The 17737-nt window shown below is 32.3% G+C and overlaps 1 protein-coding gene across 1 annotated transcript; it reads right to left on the reverse strand.

The window, feature by feature from the left end:
- Positions 1–467: 467 nt before the first annotated feature.
- LOC114310848 (F-box only protein) lies at positions 468–15180 on the reverse strand. The gene is made up of 3 exons (XM_028256946.2): positions 14934–15180; positions 13951–14028; positions 468–954 (listed from the first exon to the last, which is right to left on the reverse strand). Exons 1-3 carry the CDS (start codon positions 15107–15109, stop codon positions 831–833), a joined length of 378 nt encoding a protein of 125 aa, XP_028112747.2. The 5' UTR covers positions 15110–15180; the 3' UTR covers positions 468–830.
- Positions 15181–17737: the final 2557 nt, after the last annotated feature.

Here is a 17737-nt window from a genome sequence, read left to right on the forward strand (position 1 = left end):
AAAGGGTAGACAAATCAACTTGGTGGGTGATAATATAGCATGTCTAGGCTTACTTGCAACAATCCATATGGATTCATAAATGTCACCAGGGTAATAGAAAAGAATGGTTCAGACTCCCAAGGCTAAGAGGTGAAATATCCAAACCAAAAAAAAAAAATGACAAAAGCAAAGTCCAAATACAACATTTTGAAAAATAAAAATAAAAATGTAAGAACAATAATAATAAGAAAACATTGGAATGCACATGCATGCATTGGGGGTAGGGGAGGGGAGGTGGGTGAGTGGGTGGGATCATATAGATGCAGAAGCAAGAAAAAGACAAAACAAAAGAGGTGGGGGACTGGGGACCCAATTAAAAGGCTGCCCTCATGTGGAAGGCAGGGACGGACTTTATTTTTAATGTTTGCTAAAAGTTACATGTGCAATTGCTGTGTTGTGCATTGTAAATGGTATATGGGAGTTGGAGGTGTGTAAAACATGGCGTACCACTCTCATTAATTTAATTTAATAACATAGTTACCATAATTGCCAACCAGAAATCAGGGGAGGGGGTCTCCTCTCATGAGAAAATCCCCATCTACCTACACTCAAATCTATGCCACATGGTTTCATTTTCACTTCACATAAACTATACACGCACACATCTATATATATGCGCGCGCGCACACACACACATATCGTACATACAGACCTCTATAAATTAGTAAATTCAGATGCTACCAATTACAAGGAGTAAGAAACGATTAAGTATTAAACCAAAGGAGATTGTAGTTTTCTAAATACTTGAATGCATAATCAACAATGAGTGACAACAAAGAGTACTAACTTCATCAATCATCATCGTATGAAGCATGAAAACTAGTAGTGCAGCCAGCTGCCTCAGGGTCCTCTGCTCCACAACAATCATAGAACTTGGCAGCATATGGGGGATCTTCAGGTCCCAATTCATAGTACCTTCAACAAAATTAGATACAGAAATCATCGACTGGCAAACCTCTATCCTTTAAATTAGCAAGAACAAACAATAACTGTTTTTAAGATAACATCCCCCCACTACATTGTTTTCCCAAATAATGGGACATACATGGTAACATGGCTTATATATAAACTAAAATTTCATCATAATGACTGAAACATAGTTTTATCTTCATCCTCACATCACATGAACAATAAAACCATCTATGTCCTCAAAATATTGACAAATCAGTGCCGCCGTGTATCTTCTCTCTCCATTAAATCGCGTTTCACTCCAAATTAGTGGGAATCAGAACATCAATCACTTGGCAACAGCAACTTGTTATTTACACAGATTTGGACCAAATAGGTATTGGGCATTTTAGATTCTTGGCATGCTGATACTGTGAAGCATAAAGGATTACATATATGATTGCTGTACCAAACCAATATTCAACCGTTTGTGTGTGCATGGGCATCCTAGTGTGGGTGTTTGTCAACAAGAAACTACTTGTTTGTGTGGCTCATGTATTAGTCTACTAAAGGGATTTTATGGTAAATGCCAAAACCCAATACATTGCTAGCTGTTTATCCAAGACACCTTCGAAACAAGAACAGCATAAACAAATTACACAGCTAAAATCTTCCCAAATAAGAGTTTCTATTTAAGATATTTGGGATGATTCACTTTCACACAAAACATAGAGCACCCAGGTGCAATTATACCAAGCATACTCAACATCCCCTGCCCCTAAGCGGGAAACACACACACACAACTAGTGATAATAAATGTAAAAATATATAAATATTAAAGGAAGAATATTCAATGCTTAGCCCTTTCTCACTCCAACTCTCACTTCCTGTCCCTTGCACTTGCGGAAGACCTATTGTCTCCCAGTATGGATTAAGGTATATAGCAGGGTGAGACTAGGATAACTCGACATTTAAAAGGTTAACAGGGATGTGGAACTTGATGCACGTACAGACAGGGAAGCCAACACTGTAAAAAAGGGAAAATGTGGTGTAAAAACCTTGCACATCTTTATCCTAACCCTATATTCAAGCAAGCGTTTGATCCAAAAACCCTGTCTAATTGATAATGTACAACCCTGATTTCAAAATTACACCTTCTGAACAGGGTCAGCCCATAGGAGAGGTGACACCTGGCGCCTTCAAATTTTAAAAAGTTCCCCAACTAGGGGTGGGCATTATGTCATATTATTTCGAGTTTGTGTCAAAATTAACTTAACCCTAACCCAATCTATTTATTTTCATGTTATTGTGTTTTGTTATTTTCAATTTGTGTCGTGTTAATCTATCATGTCAAAAACTTTCACTTTTAATTAAAACTACAAGATTAACAATTTTGCCACCGGTTAAATTTCAAGAAACTAATCTCTACTGTTGATAAAAAATAAAAAAAAAGGGCCCAAATTTTTGATTTCAACTCAATTGTAATTCCCTAATTTTAAAAAACTATACTAATTATATTTTTTTTTACTAGATTGACTCTAAAATAAGTAACAAAAACAATACATATCTTAGATGAAAAAGGAAATATTAGCCCTTAAATTCTTATTTTACATACTTTTTTATTCCGCTAGATGGAGTTACTAATTATTCATGTTATTAGATCGTGTCATATTTGGATTCAAGTCGAAAAAATAGGAAACCCTAACCCACTAATTTCGTGTATGGTTTGGAGGCCCTGCCTTAGCCCCTTATGAGTAGGAAGAGCAGCCGTGTTCATCTTTGCTAAATTGTTTATAAGAATTAGCTAACACTGAATGGCAAGTGCCACTATTAACGCAAATGTCATCACTATATTGTCCAATCAAACAACAGTCATCCCAACTCCAAAACCACCATCACCACTACAATAAATGTCACTAACTCTACCATCACCACCATGTTGCTATCACATTAGTATCTAAAGATTCTAAACAACACAAACTTCTTTGAGTTTGAGCTGTAATGTTTTCTATTTTGCATGCAAATCCAACAAATTGTTGGTATTTTTCTGTCTAAGTGATAAAATAGTTAATTAATTAAAGTGAATTTTGGGAGCCACATTTGTATACATGCATGGGTGTAGTATCTACTTTAATGGCTTGGCTTGGTGAGATTTAATGGCTTAGCTAGTTATTGATCTTCTAAAGAAATGCATTGGCATGGGAATTTGTGGGGACTCTAAATGTGTTCCCAAGGATCAACAATAGCTATCAAATCATGAATTGAATTGTGAATCGAAATGGCCTTACACGGAATCGCGAATTAAATCGAATCGTGAATCATAAATATTCAGCCACTTTTTCTAAATTATTTAGAAAAATATATCTATACATTTAGATGTTAAATATATCTTATAAATATAAAATATTTATACTTAAAATCAATGAAAATGTTGTTTCAAACAATAATCACGTGGTCTAATAGTAAGCAGTTAACACAAGTTCTCAATGTAAGACCACCATCTTATCTTTGTCCTTTTTTTAGATATTGCTTACCAACCATTCTTAATAAAGAAAGTAAATAAAGACAAACTCTTAATTTTCAAGTAACAATAACTTAACAATGATGTTAATATTTCATAAGCATACATACTTTTACAAGTAACAATAACCCAATAATAAGAAAGAATTAATTGAAATATATATATATATATATATATATATGGTTATTGTTCAAATAAGTAATATTTTTTTTTTATAAAAAAAAAAAAAAAAAACTTGTAGAACCATTAGATTTAACTAACCTCACCCATGTAATATTGAAGTATATTTATTTCAATAAAATAGTAATAGATAATTCATATCGCAAGTTACTTTAACCTTCAGCATCTCTAGAAGATACATTATATTTTTTTTAAGGAAACAAAAAAATGAGAAGAAAAAGTTAAAAATATATTGGGTCTGACTGAATCTGATTGGATCCTATTAAAAACTCTCTAATCTCCAAAATAACAAATCATGTATATATATATTGGTTATTTTCGTACTAATCACTATTATATATATTGGTTATTTTCATACTAATCACTATTATATATATTGGTTATTTTCATACTAATCACTATTAAAATTGTAATATGTCATTTTTAAGTACCAAAAGAAATGGAGAAAAAAATAATTTAAATACGTCGGACATGATAGTTTCAAGAATTACATGAATTGTAAAAAATGAATTGAATTGTGAATCAATTGTGAATTGTGCAATTCACTAGAGATTCACTTTAAAAATAGATTCACCTATAGATTTGTATCGATTTTGCAAAAATTACAAATCAAACCGTGAATTGAATCGCGAATTGTAAGATTCTGATTACAGAAACTAGTAGTATGATTTCTCCATTTTGTAGTTGCCGAGTTTAGAAGTAGGAATGGTTGGTCTTGAGAAAATGTAAGGTGGTACATAGGTTACTAAACATGGAATTCAAAAGGATTTATTTATATCCCTATTTATGTTCAAAATTATGAAAATGATTGGAGGCTTTTGGTGCTTTATGGAGGATTCAATTGAGGAGAAGATTGTTGTAGCTATGAAAGATGGGAATAGAGAATAGAGGCAGGCGAGAAGAGGTTAGGTGAGGGAGGGGTGGCCTGTTGCTAGAGAGGAAGGAATTGCTAGTATGGAAGGGATTTGAGAAAATGAAGAGTGAGAGGGATTGCTGGTATGGAGTAGGTTGGGATGACAGAGAGGAAGGAGAAGAGAGACTAAGGGAAGGGCATTTTTATCATTTTACAGGTAAATTCTTCCTCTTTTTAATTATTTTTTATACCTCCTCCTTTTTTTCTATAATTTTTCTGTTTTAATTTAAAATTTCTATTTTTTTTAAAAAACATAAAATAAAATAAAATAAAAAATAAACCTTAACCTTGATGGGGAGCCTCAATGGTGATGGCAAACAAGCCCAAAGCTTAGGTTCTACTAGTTGGAAAGCAGGGTATGCATGTAAATAACTTAAATGGGGCAATTTCAACACATAAAACTTTGAGAGCATGGCAATAAAAATAAGCATACAAATAGACCCAACCATACAAAAGCACATCTGACACACACATACAAACACTACTTGAAGCCTATGCATCAACCCAACACTAGACAATTATACACTGCTTATGGGGAAAATACATATAATCTCCTAACTTAATTTTTATTGGTTTAAATATTAAAATTTAAAAAATAATTGAACTAATATAATAAGGTAAAAAAGGGTGAAGTATTGACTTGAAACCACCAAATAACTTCTCAAAGATGTTACAGTATAAGAGTCTCGAAGCTACTTTGATAGTAGCTTCCCTAACTCTTCTTTGAAATGATTAATTGTATAATTTTGGATTCTATAAATACCCCCACTGCCTTAGCAAATTTACAAACCCTAACCCCTTAGCAACTCTCTCTATTTATAAAACCCTCTCTCTTCGACCCCATCTGAGCTAGTCCTCTCTCTCTCTATCTCTCTCTCTCTCTCTCTCCCCTAAAGATGGTGGATGGTGGTGATGCGACTTTTCCGGTGGTGTTCTACAACGGCGAGCAATTTCAACACACAACTTTGAGAGCATGGCGATAAAAATGAGCATACAAATAGACCCAACCACACAAAACCACATCTGACACACATACAAACATTACTTGAAGCCCACGCATCAACCCAACACTAGACAATTATACACTGCTTATGGGGCAAATTCATATAATCTTCTAACTTAATTTTTATTGGTTTAAATATTAAATTTTAAAAAATGATTGAACTAGTGTCATAATTTAAAAAATGGTGAAGTATTATTGACCTAAAACCACAAAATAGCTTCTCAATGACGTTCCACTGTAAAAGTCTCGAAGCTACTTTGATAGCATCCCTAACCCTTATCTAAAATGGCTTAATGCATAATTTTTTATTCCAAAAATACCCCCCACCATCTTAGCAAATTTACAAACCCTACCCTAACCCCTTAGCTCCTCTCTCTATTTATAAAACCCTCTCTCTTCGACACCATCTGAGTTAGTCCTCTCTCTCTCTCTCTCTCTCCGACTTTTCCAGTGGTGTTGTACAACGGCAAGCAATTTCAACACATAAAACTTTGAGAGCATGGCAATAAAAATGAGCATACAAATAGACCCAACCACACAAAACCACATCTAACACACATTTGCAAACGTTACTTGAAACCCACACATCAACCAACACTAGACAATTATACAATGCTTATGAGGCAAATACATATAATCTCCTAACTTAATTTTTATTGGTTTAAATATTAAATTTCAAAAAATAATTGAACTAATGTCATAATTTAAAAAATGGTGAAGTATTGACCTAAAACCACCAAATAACTTCTCAAAGACGTTACACTATAAGAATCATGAAGCTACTTTGATAGCTTCCCTAACCTTCTCTGAAATGGCTTATTGTATAATTTTTAATTCCATAAATACCCCAACCGCCTTGGCAAATTTACAAACCCTACCCTAAGCCCTTAGCTCCTCTCTCTATTTATAAAACCCTCTCTCTTTGACCCCATCTGAGTTAGTCCTCTCTCTCTCTCTCTCTCTCTCTCCCCCATAAAGATGGTAGATGGTGGATGGTGGTGGTGTTTTCCGGTGGTGTTCTACGACCGCGAGCAATTTCAGCACATAAAACTATGAGAGCATGGCGATAAAAATGAGCATACAGATAGACCCAACCACACAAAACACTACAAGAAATCAATGTTTTAGAGACCAATATTTAGGGACAAAGTAAATTTGGTCTCTAAAAACATTTCTTTAGAGACAAATTTAAACTTTCTTACTTTTTCACTTGTATGCTTTGTATAATATTCACAAAATTTTTTGAGATAAATTAATTTAGTTGTAAATACACAATTAACCCTCTTATACACCAAATATTTTCCACAATTAAAAAATCGGGGCTATAAAAACTCTCTTCAGGCGTAATTTTCCAAATTCACTCTCTTTTTTCATCGGGTTTGCTCTCAAGATTCTCGATCTCACCCTCCTCTCCTCTCCTTTCCGACGGCGATGAAACGCCTCTCCTCTACGGCGGTGATCCAAGGCAAATGTGAGATCTATAAGCTTGAATCCATGGTAGATCTATCATCTTCTTCAAATGTTCTGCAAATTTGGTGCCTCTCTCTCTCTCTCTCTCTCTCTCTCTCTCTCTCTCCACCTATATATATATAGATCTCTAGATCTATGATTTTATGAGATCCATAAGCTTCAATCCATGTTAGATCTATCATCTTTTTCAAACATTCTGCAAATTTGGTGCCTCCTATGAAGCATGGATACTCCAAAATCAGTGCCGTGGCGGCAAGGTTCTGAAAAGTGGTTGCGGTCACCGTAACGGTGGCGGCGGCGGCGCGGTTGTGGTTGCGGAGTGTAAAGGCCGTAGCGTAACGGTTGCAGTAACTGAAACCGTGAATTTTTTTATTTTTCACACAATTTGCAAAACACTTACTGATATGCATATTTTTTTTCCATAATCGTATTTATTGGGTTTAAAATAAATATTGATCAATTTTTGTAAATTTTTAAGTATGATCCAATATATTTTATATTTTTAAGTCACTATAAACTGAGTTTTTTATATTTTATTTTAATAATTAATGATTTTATATTATACAAAAAATCAATCACTAACTATTATATATAAGATAAACAATGACAAAAGTAAGAGAATAAATAAGAGCCTAAATATATATATATATATATATATTTTAACCAAGCTAAATAGATAATGATCACACTTATTATTATTATTATTTTCAAACAATATATAGATAGACACACACAAACAAAATGGTTGAGTGATAGCAGCTGAATAGAATAGCATAGGTTTTACAGCTTCAACAAATCAATAACATGTTCTTCATCTTCCCTCTTCTCTCTCTCTAGCTCTTACTCCTCCATTTTCTCTCTTTATTTTCCCTCTTCTCTCTACCCCTCTTCCTCCATTTTTAGTTTTTTTTTTTGTGTGTTTTTTTGAAAGAAACAGTTCGGAACCGTTACGTAACGGTGTGTAACAGGCCGTTACGACTGTTACGGCACCGTTACGACCGCTACAGCAGCTGCTACGGCCGACACATCTATGAATCTCAATCACACTGCAAAAGCGGCCGTAACGGGTGGCGGTAACCACCAAAACCGTTACGTAATGGCGTTACGTAGCGGTTGCGTCCGCTTTTTAAAACCTTGCGTGGCGGTGTCTGATACTGGGACACGCCGAGGACACATACGGGACACGCCAGATGGCGTGTCCATTTAATTTAATGATTTTTTTGTAAGGGACACGACGGGGACACGCATGTCCACCGCGTCCATATAGGGGCACGGCATGGGACACGACGGGGACACGTGTGTCCATATGGGGACACGGCATGGGACACGGCCGGTGCTTTTTTTTTTTGCCTCTTATTTAGTGCTTTTGTGAAGAATATTGTTGGATATTGAATGTTTTTCTCTTCTCGTCTTAGTTCTTGTTATCGTTTATTATGACTTTTTTCGTGAATAGATGATCTATTAATTTGTTTACATGTAGTGGTTATATTTATTGAATTAATATTACTATGTTAGTGTTTGTTAATTTTGATTTAGGATGAATGTAATATGAATCTACATAACACATAAAAATATATATAAATAAATAAAATAAAATTCGCCATGTCCCCTGCCGTGTCCATGTTCGTGTTCATTCTTCATAGCACTCTCTCTCTCTCTCTCTCTCTCTCTCTCTCTTTATGATTTATGGCAGATCTATGATTTACAATATGGATCTGATCATCTCCCTCCCTTTCTCTTCATCATTTTCTACATCACTTACATTTACAAGCTTTAATGAATGTAAGATTTCATTGTCGAATGAAAAGGAATCTCGATTCCGCTAAGCAACAACTAATGACGGTGTCTATGGCGCACTAGTCAAAGATTTTCCATCTTCTAACGACGCCGTTTTGCAACAAGGGGTTTCTCTTCTATCAAACCAAGTCAGATTCACTTCTCTTCCGAGTTCTCTCTCACCTGGCATCGAAAACCCTAGGTCAGTACTCTCTAAACTATTAAAATTATTGATTTTCTGATATTTATATTTATATATGAAGTTTCTAATATAAATTTCTGGAAGTTTGTTTTTGATTCATTGTGTGCTAGGGTTTATATATTTGAATTTTTTGAAGTTAAAATTTTGGGTGTTTATTGATAAATTCGATTGGATGAAGACTTTTAAGCCTATGATTGAGTTGAGTATATTTCATTTCAAAATTCAATTACTTGAACAAAAATTAGCTTTGCATTTTTTTTAAAGGTACATTGGTCCCCTATTTTAAGGAGGAAAAAGAAAAAAAAGTGATACTGCAAATTGAATTAAACCATGTAGATTTGGACCATCATTTTGAAATCTATTTCAAAGAGGATAAAGAAAAAAATAATGATAATATAAAGAAAAATCATGTACTCAATTCGTTGTCTCATATCCAAAGAAACATGAATGTAAAGCAAAATCAATAGTAGTGCACAGAAATGAGCAAAGCTATCTATAATTGTCACTGAGATTGATAAACAATAAAATTCTTCTAAGTGAAACTATCAATAGAAAAAGTTAATAAAGTTCTTATCTTTTATCCAAAAAAAAAAAAGTTCTTATCTATTACCAAGACTTGGGAATAGATAAACTTGTTATTGATTAATTTCTAGTACACCTTTGTATATATATGTACATACATTATGATTTGATGAAATTTACATATGCAGGTTCATAAAGCTGTGTGCTGGTGCTAGGAACACTTTACCTTCAATAATTTTAGAACTCCAAATTATAGAGTTGCCAGTGCCTTTTCACAAATCCTGGTATATCTCGATTTGTACATCTTACTGGAAATTGAATTTAGGTTTTATTTTTTTTACATTCTGGGGTCCTACTTTTATTCATCATCCGTAGTGTCAACATGTACCATGGAATTTTCGGTGCTTCTATTGCTTTAAAAGTCATTTTTCCACCATGCTGATTAGTGTAGCCATTTTGCTCCATGAAATAGTTGTCAAAAATAGTAGTACAAAATCCAAGAAAAAAAAAAAAAAAAAGCTGTGAAAAATAAACAAAATGAAATAGTTTAATCCTCTTAAGTCCATGTTTGGGAATTGATGAAGAAAATTTAGTTTCATATATATACATTATGTCTTATGATGCTTGTCATTGTTTTAAATTCAGGAGTTAAACATAATTGTTTTTTATTAAGTTTGTAATTTCAGATTATTTGTGATTTCAGATTGTATTGAATCATTAAACTCAATTGTTTTTACCTGATTTGGTAATTCTAGCAGGCTTCATATTTGTCTATATGACATATATTAATATTGATTTTATACAAATTAGGATCCCTCAAATGAATTGAATTACAATACCATTCTTCTTTGGAAAGAGAGGGGCTCTGTTTGGTAGTGCTTTGGAATGTTAGTTCCAGGCTTTGATTTGCACACCGTGTTTGTTAACGGTTTTCAAAAATTAATTCCCCACTCACTTTTGAAAACTCTATCTAAAGCGGGAAAATTTGAGCTAACCGGTCGTCCCACCGGACGTCCCACCGGTCGTCCGGCCGGTTGACTGGAACAGTGCATTTTTTTTTTCTTTTTTTTTTGCAATTGACACGTGTTAATTTTTATATATTCAATAAAAAATATTTTCTAAATTTTTAAAAAAAATTTATGAGTTTTGAATAGAATTTTGAATTGTGTGTTTGGTTATGAGTTGTAAGCTTTTGTATCAAATATCATATGTCACATAAAAAATTCCCCACTCAATTCAAAACTCTTTTCAAAACTCATTCACCAAACAAATTTTTCACACTCAAATCATAATTCCAAAACTCACAAACTCAAAATACAACTCTATTCTCAAATCATATTTAGAAAACTCTACCAAATGCAACCAAGATTTTTCGTTGCCCTTTTATGATACCTGTTCAAATTCAATGCTCGGTTGAAGATTTATCCTAATCTATTCCACATGTGATGGGATTTAATTCATGATTAATATGTAATGTATGTTTGTGTCCCACTTTTACTAATTTTGTATTGATTCAATCAAATTTTATAGGTTCCTTAATTATCCCCATTTTTGGGAGTTGTGTTCATTACATTATTTAATATCAATCTAGAATAGAAAGTAACAAGATATTGGAATTTAAGGATAATGCCTTTGTTCACTTTGTAATAGGTATTAATGTAGGATTCAGAAATTTTCAATAAATGCACATGGTATTAGAATTGGTGAAAATATTATCAGGTTTTGGATTTTTATATGTGCCTTCATGGATGTAGTTTTTAAGTAAGAAAGGGAATTTTGTTTCAGCTATGCAAGAACCTGTTATCTTATGTTATAAAGATCTTGTTGATTTGTATGTGCTTTTTGTTTCAGCTATGGGTTGAATATTAATATGAATTCCATTTTTATATCTTGTCATTGATCATTCAGTTCAAGTTGATGTCTTTTTTGGGTGGATAAGTTCAAAGTTGATGTCACTAGATCAGAAAATGCAGTTCAGGCAAATATGGAGTTTGAATTCAAAAGGAACAATGAGAGATTTGCTTTTCTAAAATGGGGGTCGAACGCTTTTCACAACATGCTTGTTGTTCCTCCAGGTTCTGGTATCATGCATCAGGTATAGGAGTTAACATAGCAGCTTTGGCGAATTATAGTGTTTCAATATATTGAATTACTTATCTATGTCCCCTTCTTTTTCTTTTTTTTATAATTGTTTTTCATGCAATTTTGTTTAAATCCTTTCAGTTTCCCTTTTCAGGTTTTGTTTCCAAAAAAACCTTTTTAATTCTTATTCTTGTATAGACTGAAGTGAGCTTTGATAATTTCAATTGGCTCAAGTTATTCCTTTCAGGCTTTGTTAGTTTATAGAGTGAAGTGACTTTTGATAATTTTGGTTTGCAGGAGATTTCTGATGAGATAAATATGAAAGCAAAACAGTACCTTAGAGAGGTGAAGGTGATAATTTTGAGGTATGACACTTGTGTTTGAGATTGTTAGACACTTGTATTTCTTTCTTCTTCTATTGCCTTGAAAATCATATACATTTGCAAGGTTTACAAGATAAAAAATTGAAAGCTCAGCTTGCTATTAGAGAAGAATTATATGGAAAATCTGCGAAGGCTGCTGCCAAGGCTGAGAAGGTGAATTTTATGCGATTTGATGTTCAATCAATTGATTGAGTTCTTTTCTCTACTTTTTAAGTCTAACATAATTTGTAAGTTCAGGTTCATCTAATCCTGATAATGACATCTGTTGTGTTATTTCTTTCTTTTTCTTTTTCTTTTTTCTTGTTTCATTTGGTATATGTTGTGTGGTACTAAGCTCTTATGGTATTCTATACAATTGTGTTTTAGTCTTTCTGATCATCATTCCCAATATTACAAAGAAAAAAAAATTTGGGTTTTCAGCAGATGTTAAATTGTACCATATTTGTAGTGCAAATATATATTGATATATGATTGTTTTGTGTAGTGGCTGATGCCAAGTGAGGGGGGCTAGTTGTGTCGGGATAAAGAAGGTCCTGGTTGAGAAGTGGAAGGTTAGCCAGAGGACTAACCGGAGGGAGCAGGTTCCATCATCTCCTACCTATGTGTTGGCCTTTAGACCCCAGATTATTTTGAAGTGATAGCTTGTAATCAAGTTTGGGAATTAGACTTGTTTTGAGTTTTACCTCATATAATGAACCATGTTGAAGTGATTTGGAAAATTTGAGTTTTAATTTTTGTAAAATTTTACTTTCTATATGCTGATTATAGTTTGGGAATAGATTGTCTTTGATTTGTGGATGTCAAATATATATATATTTTTTTATATGATTGGATGGCAAATTTAACTTTTGTGCCTTTTTAGCTATGAAATTAAATGGTTACATAATATTTTCCAACTCTGACTTTTGGTGACGAAATTGTGTGGTAGATAAAGTAATTTGTCTTTTGGTGACCAAATATAATTGTTGTTAAAAAAGTCACTATTTTGTTTTTTGTGACCAAATTGGGACATTTTGTGACAAAATATTAGCGACCAAATGTTTAGTTCTGCAAAATAAAATATTTTGTGACCATATAAATTTTGTTGCTAATTGTCATTTTCAATGACACTTTCAAAAATTCGTCACTAAAAGTCAACTTTGACTATTATAGACGCACTTTTAGTGACTTTTTTAGTGACGAATTTAATTTGATCACAAAAACCAATTAGAGACCAAAATAATGGTTTTAGGGACCAAAATAATTGGTCGCGAAAATTCTTATATATTGTAGTGAAACCACATCTGACACACACATACAAACATTACTTGAAGCCCACACATCAACTGAATACACTGCTTATGAGGCAAATACATATAATCTCCTAACTTAATTTTTATTGGTTTAAATATTAAATTTTAAAAAATAATTGAACTACTGTCATAATTTAAAAAATGGTGAAGTATTGACCTAAAACCACCAAATAACTTCTCAATGACATTCCACTATAAAAGTCTCAAAGCTACTTTGATAGCTTCCCCAACCCTTCTTTGAATTGGCTAATTGAATAATTTTTTATTCCATAAATATCACCACCGCTTTAGCAAATTTACAAACACTACCCTAACCCCTTAGCTCCTCTCTCTATTTATAAAACCCTCTCTCTTCAACCCCACCCTAAAACCCTACTTTGATAGCTTCCCTAACCCTCCTCTCTCAATCGACTCTTCCCTATAGGGTTATGTCTTCGTTAGCTCTCCTTTGTGGTTAGGAGTGGAGCCCACCTACACTTCCCTCTAAGACAGGAAAAAGCACACACCCCTCCATGGTTGAGGATTAAGTCACCATGTGTTGCCATCTGAGGTCAAGCCAATTTATGTCCCATTCGTGGTTGAGCCTTTTCACTCGCCCCAATGACTAGGGGCTTCTCAGCTTCTATTATTCAAGGCTCAAACACATTGTTCATGCCTTTCCACTCAGGAGTAAACTTACATGAATGTGACCCAGTGCATCTCCAAGCATTTTTGAACAAGGCTTTGCCCAGCAATAAGATATGAGACTGGAGTAGTCCTAAGGACCAAAGTGAGTCACCCATCATTAGGATACACATCAGAGTGACTATATAACTACAAGAAATCACTTTAAAAACTGCTTTTAACATACCACTTGAAGAGCAGGAATAGAAGTAGGATATCTCCTACATACGCAAATAATAATAATAATAAATAAATAAAGAGAAAGAAGAAGAAAGAGAGGTGTACATAGACTTATCGTCTAATAGACTTAAAAAAACTAACAATTGGCCTAGTTTTAAGTTCTTGGGATACTTACGTGTAGGTCCTAATAAATAGACTTATCGTCTAATAGGTACTATGAGAAAAATTTGTCATAAAAAAATGTCACTAATTATAAGTTTTAGCGACAATTTATAAAAATCATGACAAAAAAAAGTTACTAATTATCAATTTTTAGCGACATGTATAAAAAGTTGTCACAAAAAAATTATTTTTAGCGACAATTTTACCAAGACTTATTTTCAATAGGACTTCATGGGAATTAAGTCCAACTATTAGAACCTATTGGTAATTTACCCTAAGTTTTTCTTCCATCAGCTACACCAAATCCCTCTAATGCATAATTCATCAGTGAATGCACTCAATTTAGCAGTGGCTTTTGATAGTAATACAGAACCTGCCCTTCACCCCCCAACCCAAATCTTAGATGTCAAGAGAACATATTTCGGAAAAACATAATTCAAGTTTCAGCAGTAAAATCTAGAAATTTAGAAATGGTGAGTAATAACAAGAAAAGGAAAGGGGGGGGAGGGGGGGGGGGGGGTTGGGACCCTGAATGCATGAAATCATTGATGGATTTGGCTTGATGTAGAACCCTAAATTTCACATAAAATGCATCCAACAACAGAAAAATGAAACCCAAAATTTAAAAAAGGCAGGAAAAGGGATAGGGGTTGCTACCTCTTCTGATCATCGTGACGACGGCAAACGAAGAAAGAAGGATGGAAGCGGCAGGAAGAAGAGCTGTTGGAGGATGGATTGTATGTTTGTTTGCACCTCTTACATATTCTTTCTCCTGTTTTCTTCTCCCTCCTTCCTGTTCCTTCTCCCTTTTCCTTTTCCTTTTCCATTTCCATTTTCGTTCCTCTCCACCTCCTCTCCTCCTACTAGTATTTTTTCCTCTACTTCTCTTTTCTTGATATTTTTAACAACCCAACCGTATTTATATCTTTTTAACTCAAATTAGAAATATGTTCATTCATCAACCAACCCAGATTTAGGAGTTGTTTGGAATGATTTAAATAAGTATATTTTTTATTTTTTTATAAAATAATATGCAGAAAAATAGAGAGATGATATGTAAAAAAAAAGATAAAAAGATGAATTATTTTAAAGCCGTCAAACTTGACCTTATATTTTTTTGATACTTTAATTAATCATTTTTTTTATATATTTTATTTTTCATTTTTTCAAAGAAACAACTTCACTTTTGTATCTAAATTATTGACATTTTAATTTTTAATTATGCCTTATTTGGTCCAATTGAAAACATATATCTAAAATTGTGAAAGAATGTATTGGAATACAAAATACAGAATACAGAAAGTTGGGGTCTTTTCCCAATATAAGCCTTTTTTACATTGTATTTTCAAAACTAGGCCAACTTCTGACGGAATTCCAAAACTAAGCTAAAGCGCCATTACTATTCGCGCTTTTACTGTTAGGAGCGCAAAAGTAGATGAACAGAAAAATCGCTATTACAAATAGCGACTTTGATTAATAAGTCACTGTTACAAACAGCGCTTATAGCGTTACTTTTTTTCCCAATAAAAACGCTGTTCTTAACAGCGCTTTTCACACAAAATTTTGTTGCCAAAAAAACGCTATTTATAATAGCGATTTTAACAAAAAATTTTTTGCAGAAAAAACGCTATTTATAATAGCGATTTCAGTTCAAATTTTGTTGCCAAAAAACGCTATTTCTAATAGCGATTTTAACAGAAATTTTTTTCCCACCCAGCGTTTTTAACATAAACTTTGTTAGAATAAAACGCTATTTTCAAGATAAAACAAAAGAAAAAAACATAAAACATATTTTAAAAAATATATTTACACTGTATATTTTAGTACTTGGCTTTACTAAAGCAATTATCATGTTAAAATATGTTTTTTTTTTCTTTTGTTTTTGTTTAGAATGTGTAATTCATAAATTTTACATAATATGAAAAAAAACCTCTTTTCATATATTAATTTTACATTCTATTTTTCATATATATAATTTCAAAATCATATTCATGTAGATATTATTAAGCCAATCATGTTCATTTATTTGGCTTTACTAAAGCCGTTGTCATGTTACATTTTTCATTTTTTCTTTTGTCTTTGTTTTGATTTAGAAAATGTAATTAAAAAAATTTTTTCGTCTTCACTAAAGTTGTTTTCATGTAAATATTTTTTTTACTTATTATTTTGTGTAATTAATTATTTTTTTTTTTCGCTTTACTAAAGTCGTTTTCATGTAATTTTTTTTTCTTTTGTCTTTGTTTTGGGTTGGAAGGTGTTATTTAGAAAATTATTTTGGCTTTACGAAAGCCGTTTTCATTTAAACATAAATATATATTTATTCTTTTGTTTTGGGTTAGAAGGTGAGAATGTAATTCAGAAAATCAGTTTAGTAAACCAGTTTAGTAAAACCGTTTTGTACCCGTTTTCATTTATAAAATTTATTTTTTTGTATCGTCTTTGTTATGGGTTAGAATGTGATATGCATGCTGTACAGTTCGAAGCACACCCACACATTGTGCAACTCGACGAGCAACGACGAAGGGTGAGACGCGAAGACCACCGCGGAGTAGGCCAAGAAGACAAAGGCCACAGCGAGAGCTCCTAAAATAAATTTTCTCAACATTTTTGTAATAATACTTAATACATAATATACGAAGTCAGTACTTTACAAAATACTCATACGGGTATGAAAACAACATAACTGAAGTTGCAAATGTAATAGTTTTCAGTTACGTAGGTAGTACAGACATAATTCTCCCACTATTATTTGTATTACAAATTCAGCTCATTAAATGTTTTAATCATATTTTGGCTGCCTGACCCCAAATATAGTGAAATAAACCAAACGAAATTAAACCAAATTTTTTTTTAAAATCAAATAGAGTCAAATTTAAATATTTTGAGAAACCAATAAAAATATTTATTTTCAATAAAATAGAGTCAAAATTAAATATTTTGATAAACCAATAAAAATATTTCTTTTCAATAAAATAGAGTCAAAATTAAATATTTTGATAAACCAATAAAAATATTTCTTTTTAATAAAATAGAGTCAAAATTAAATATTTTGAGAAACCAATAAAAATATTTCTTTTTAATAAAATAGAGTCAAAATTAAATATTTCAGAGAACATGATCTTTTATTTGAGAGAACATGATCTTTTCATGGAGAGAAAATTAAATATTTTTTTAATACATGATACATTCAAAATTAAATATTTTTTTGTTTAATAATTATATTTTGTAGAAATTAGACATTAACAATTTCTGAACCATAATTTGATTCAACAAATGTAGACATTTTGATTCACAAGCATAATTTGAAAATTCCAATTTCTGATTTCAAATTTCAAAATATAGACATTTCATAATTCCAATTCAACAATTTTCAATTACATGAATTTCGTAATATGACATTAACAATTACGAATTATATGAATTACAATTTTTACTATTTTTATTCTTAATTAAACAAAATT

The sequence above is a fragment of the Camellia sinensis genome, chromosome 1 (genome assembly GCF_055761805.1).
Source record: "Camellia sinensis isolate YWXY chromosome 1, ASM5576180v1, whole genome shotgun sequence".
In the NCBI taxonomy this organism is placed as follows: Eukaryota; Viridiplantae; Streptophyta; class Magnoliopsida; order Ericales; family Theaceae; genus Camellia; species Camellia sinensis.

Excerpts from the sequence above, each read along its gene's own strand:
- LOC114310848 (XM_028256946.2), bottom strand. The coding sequence starts at position 15,109 with ATGGAAATGGAAAAGGAAAAGGAAAAGGGAGAAGGAACAGGAAGGAGG. Across the intron at positions 14,029-14,933 it reads CGTCACGATGATCAGAAGAG|GACTACTCCAGTCTCATATC; the intron begins GTAGCAACCCCT and ends TTTGGTCCTTAG. Across the intron at positions 955-13,950 it reads ATGCACTGGGTCACATTCAT|GTACTATGAATTGGGACCTG; the intron begins GTAAGTTTACTC and ends ATTTTGTTGAAG.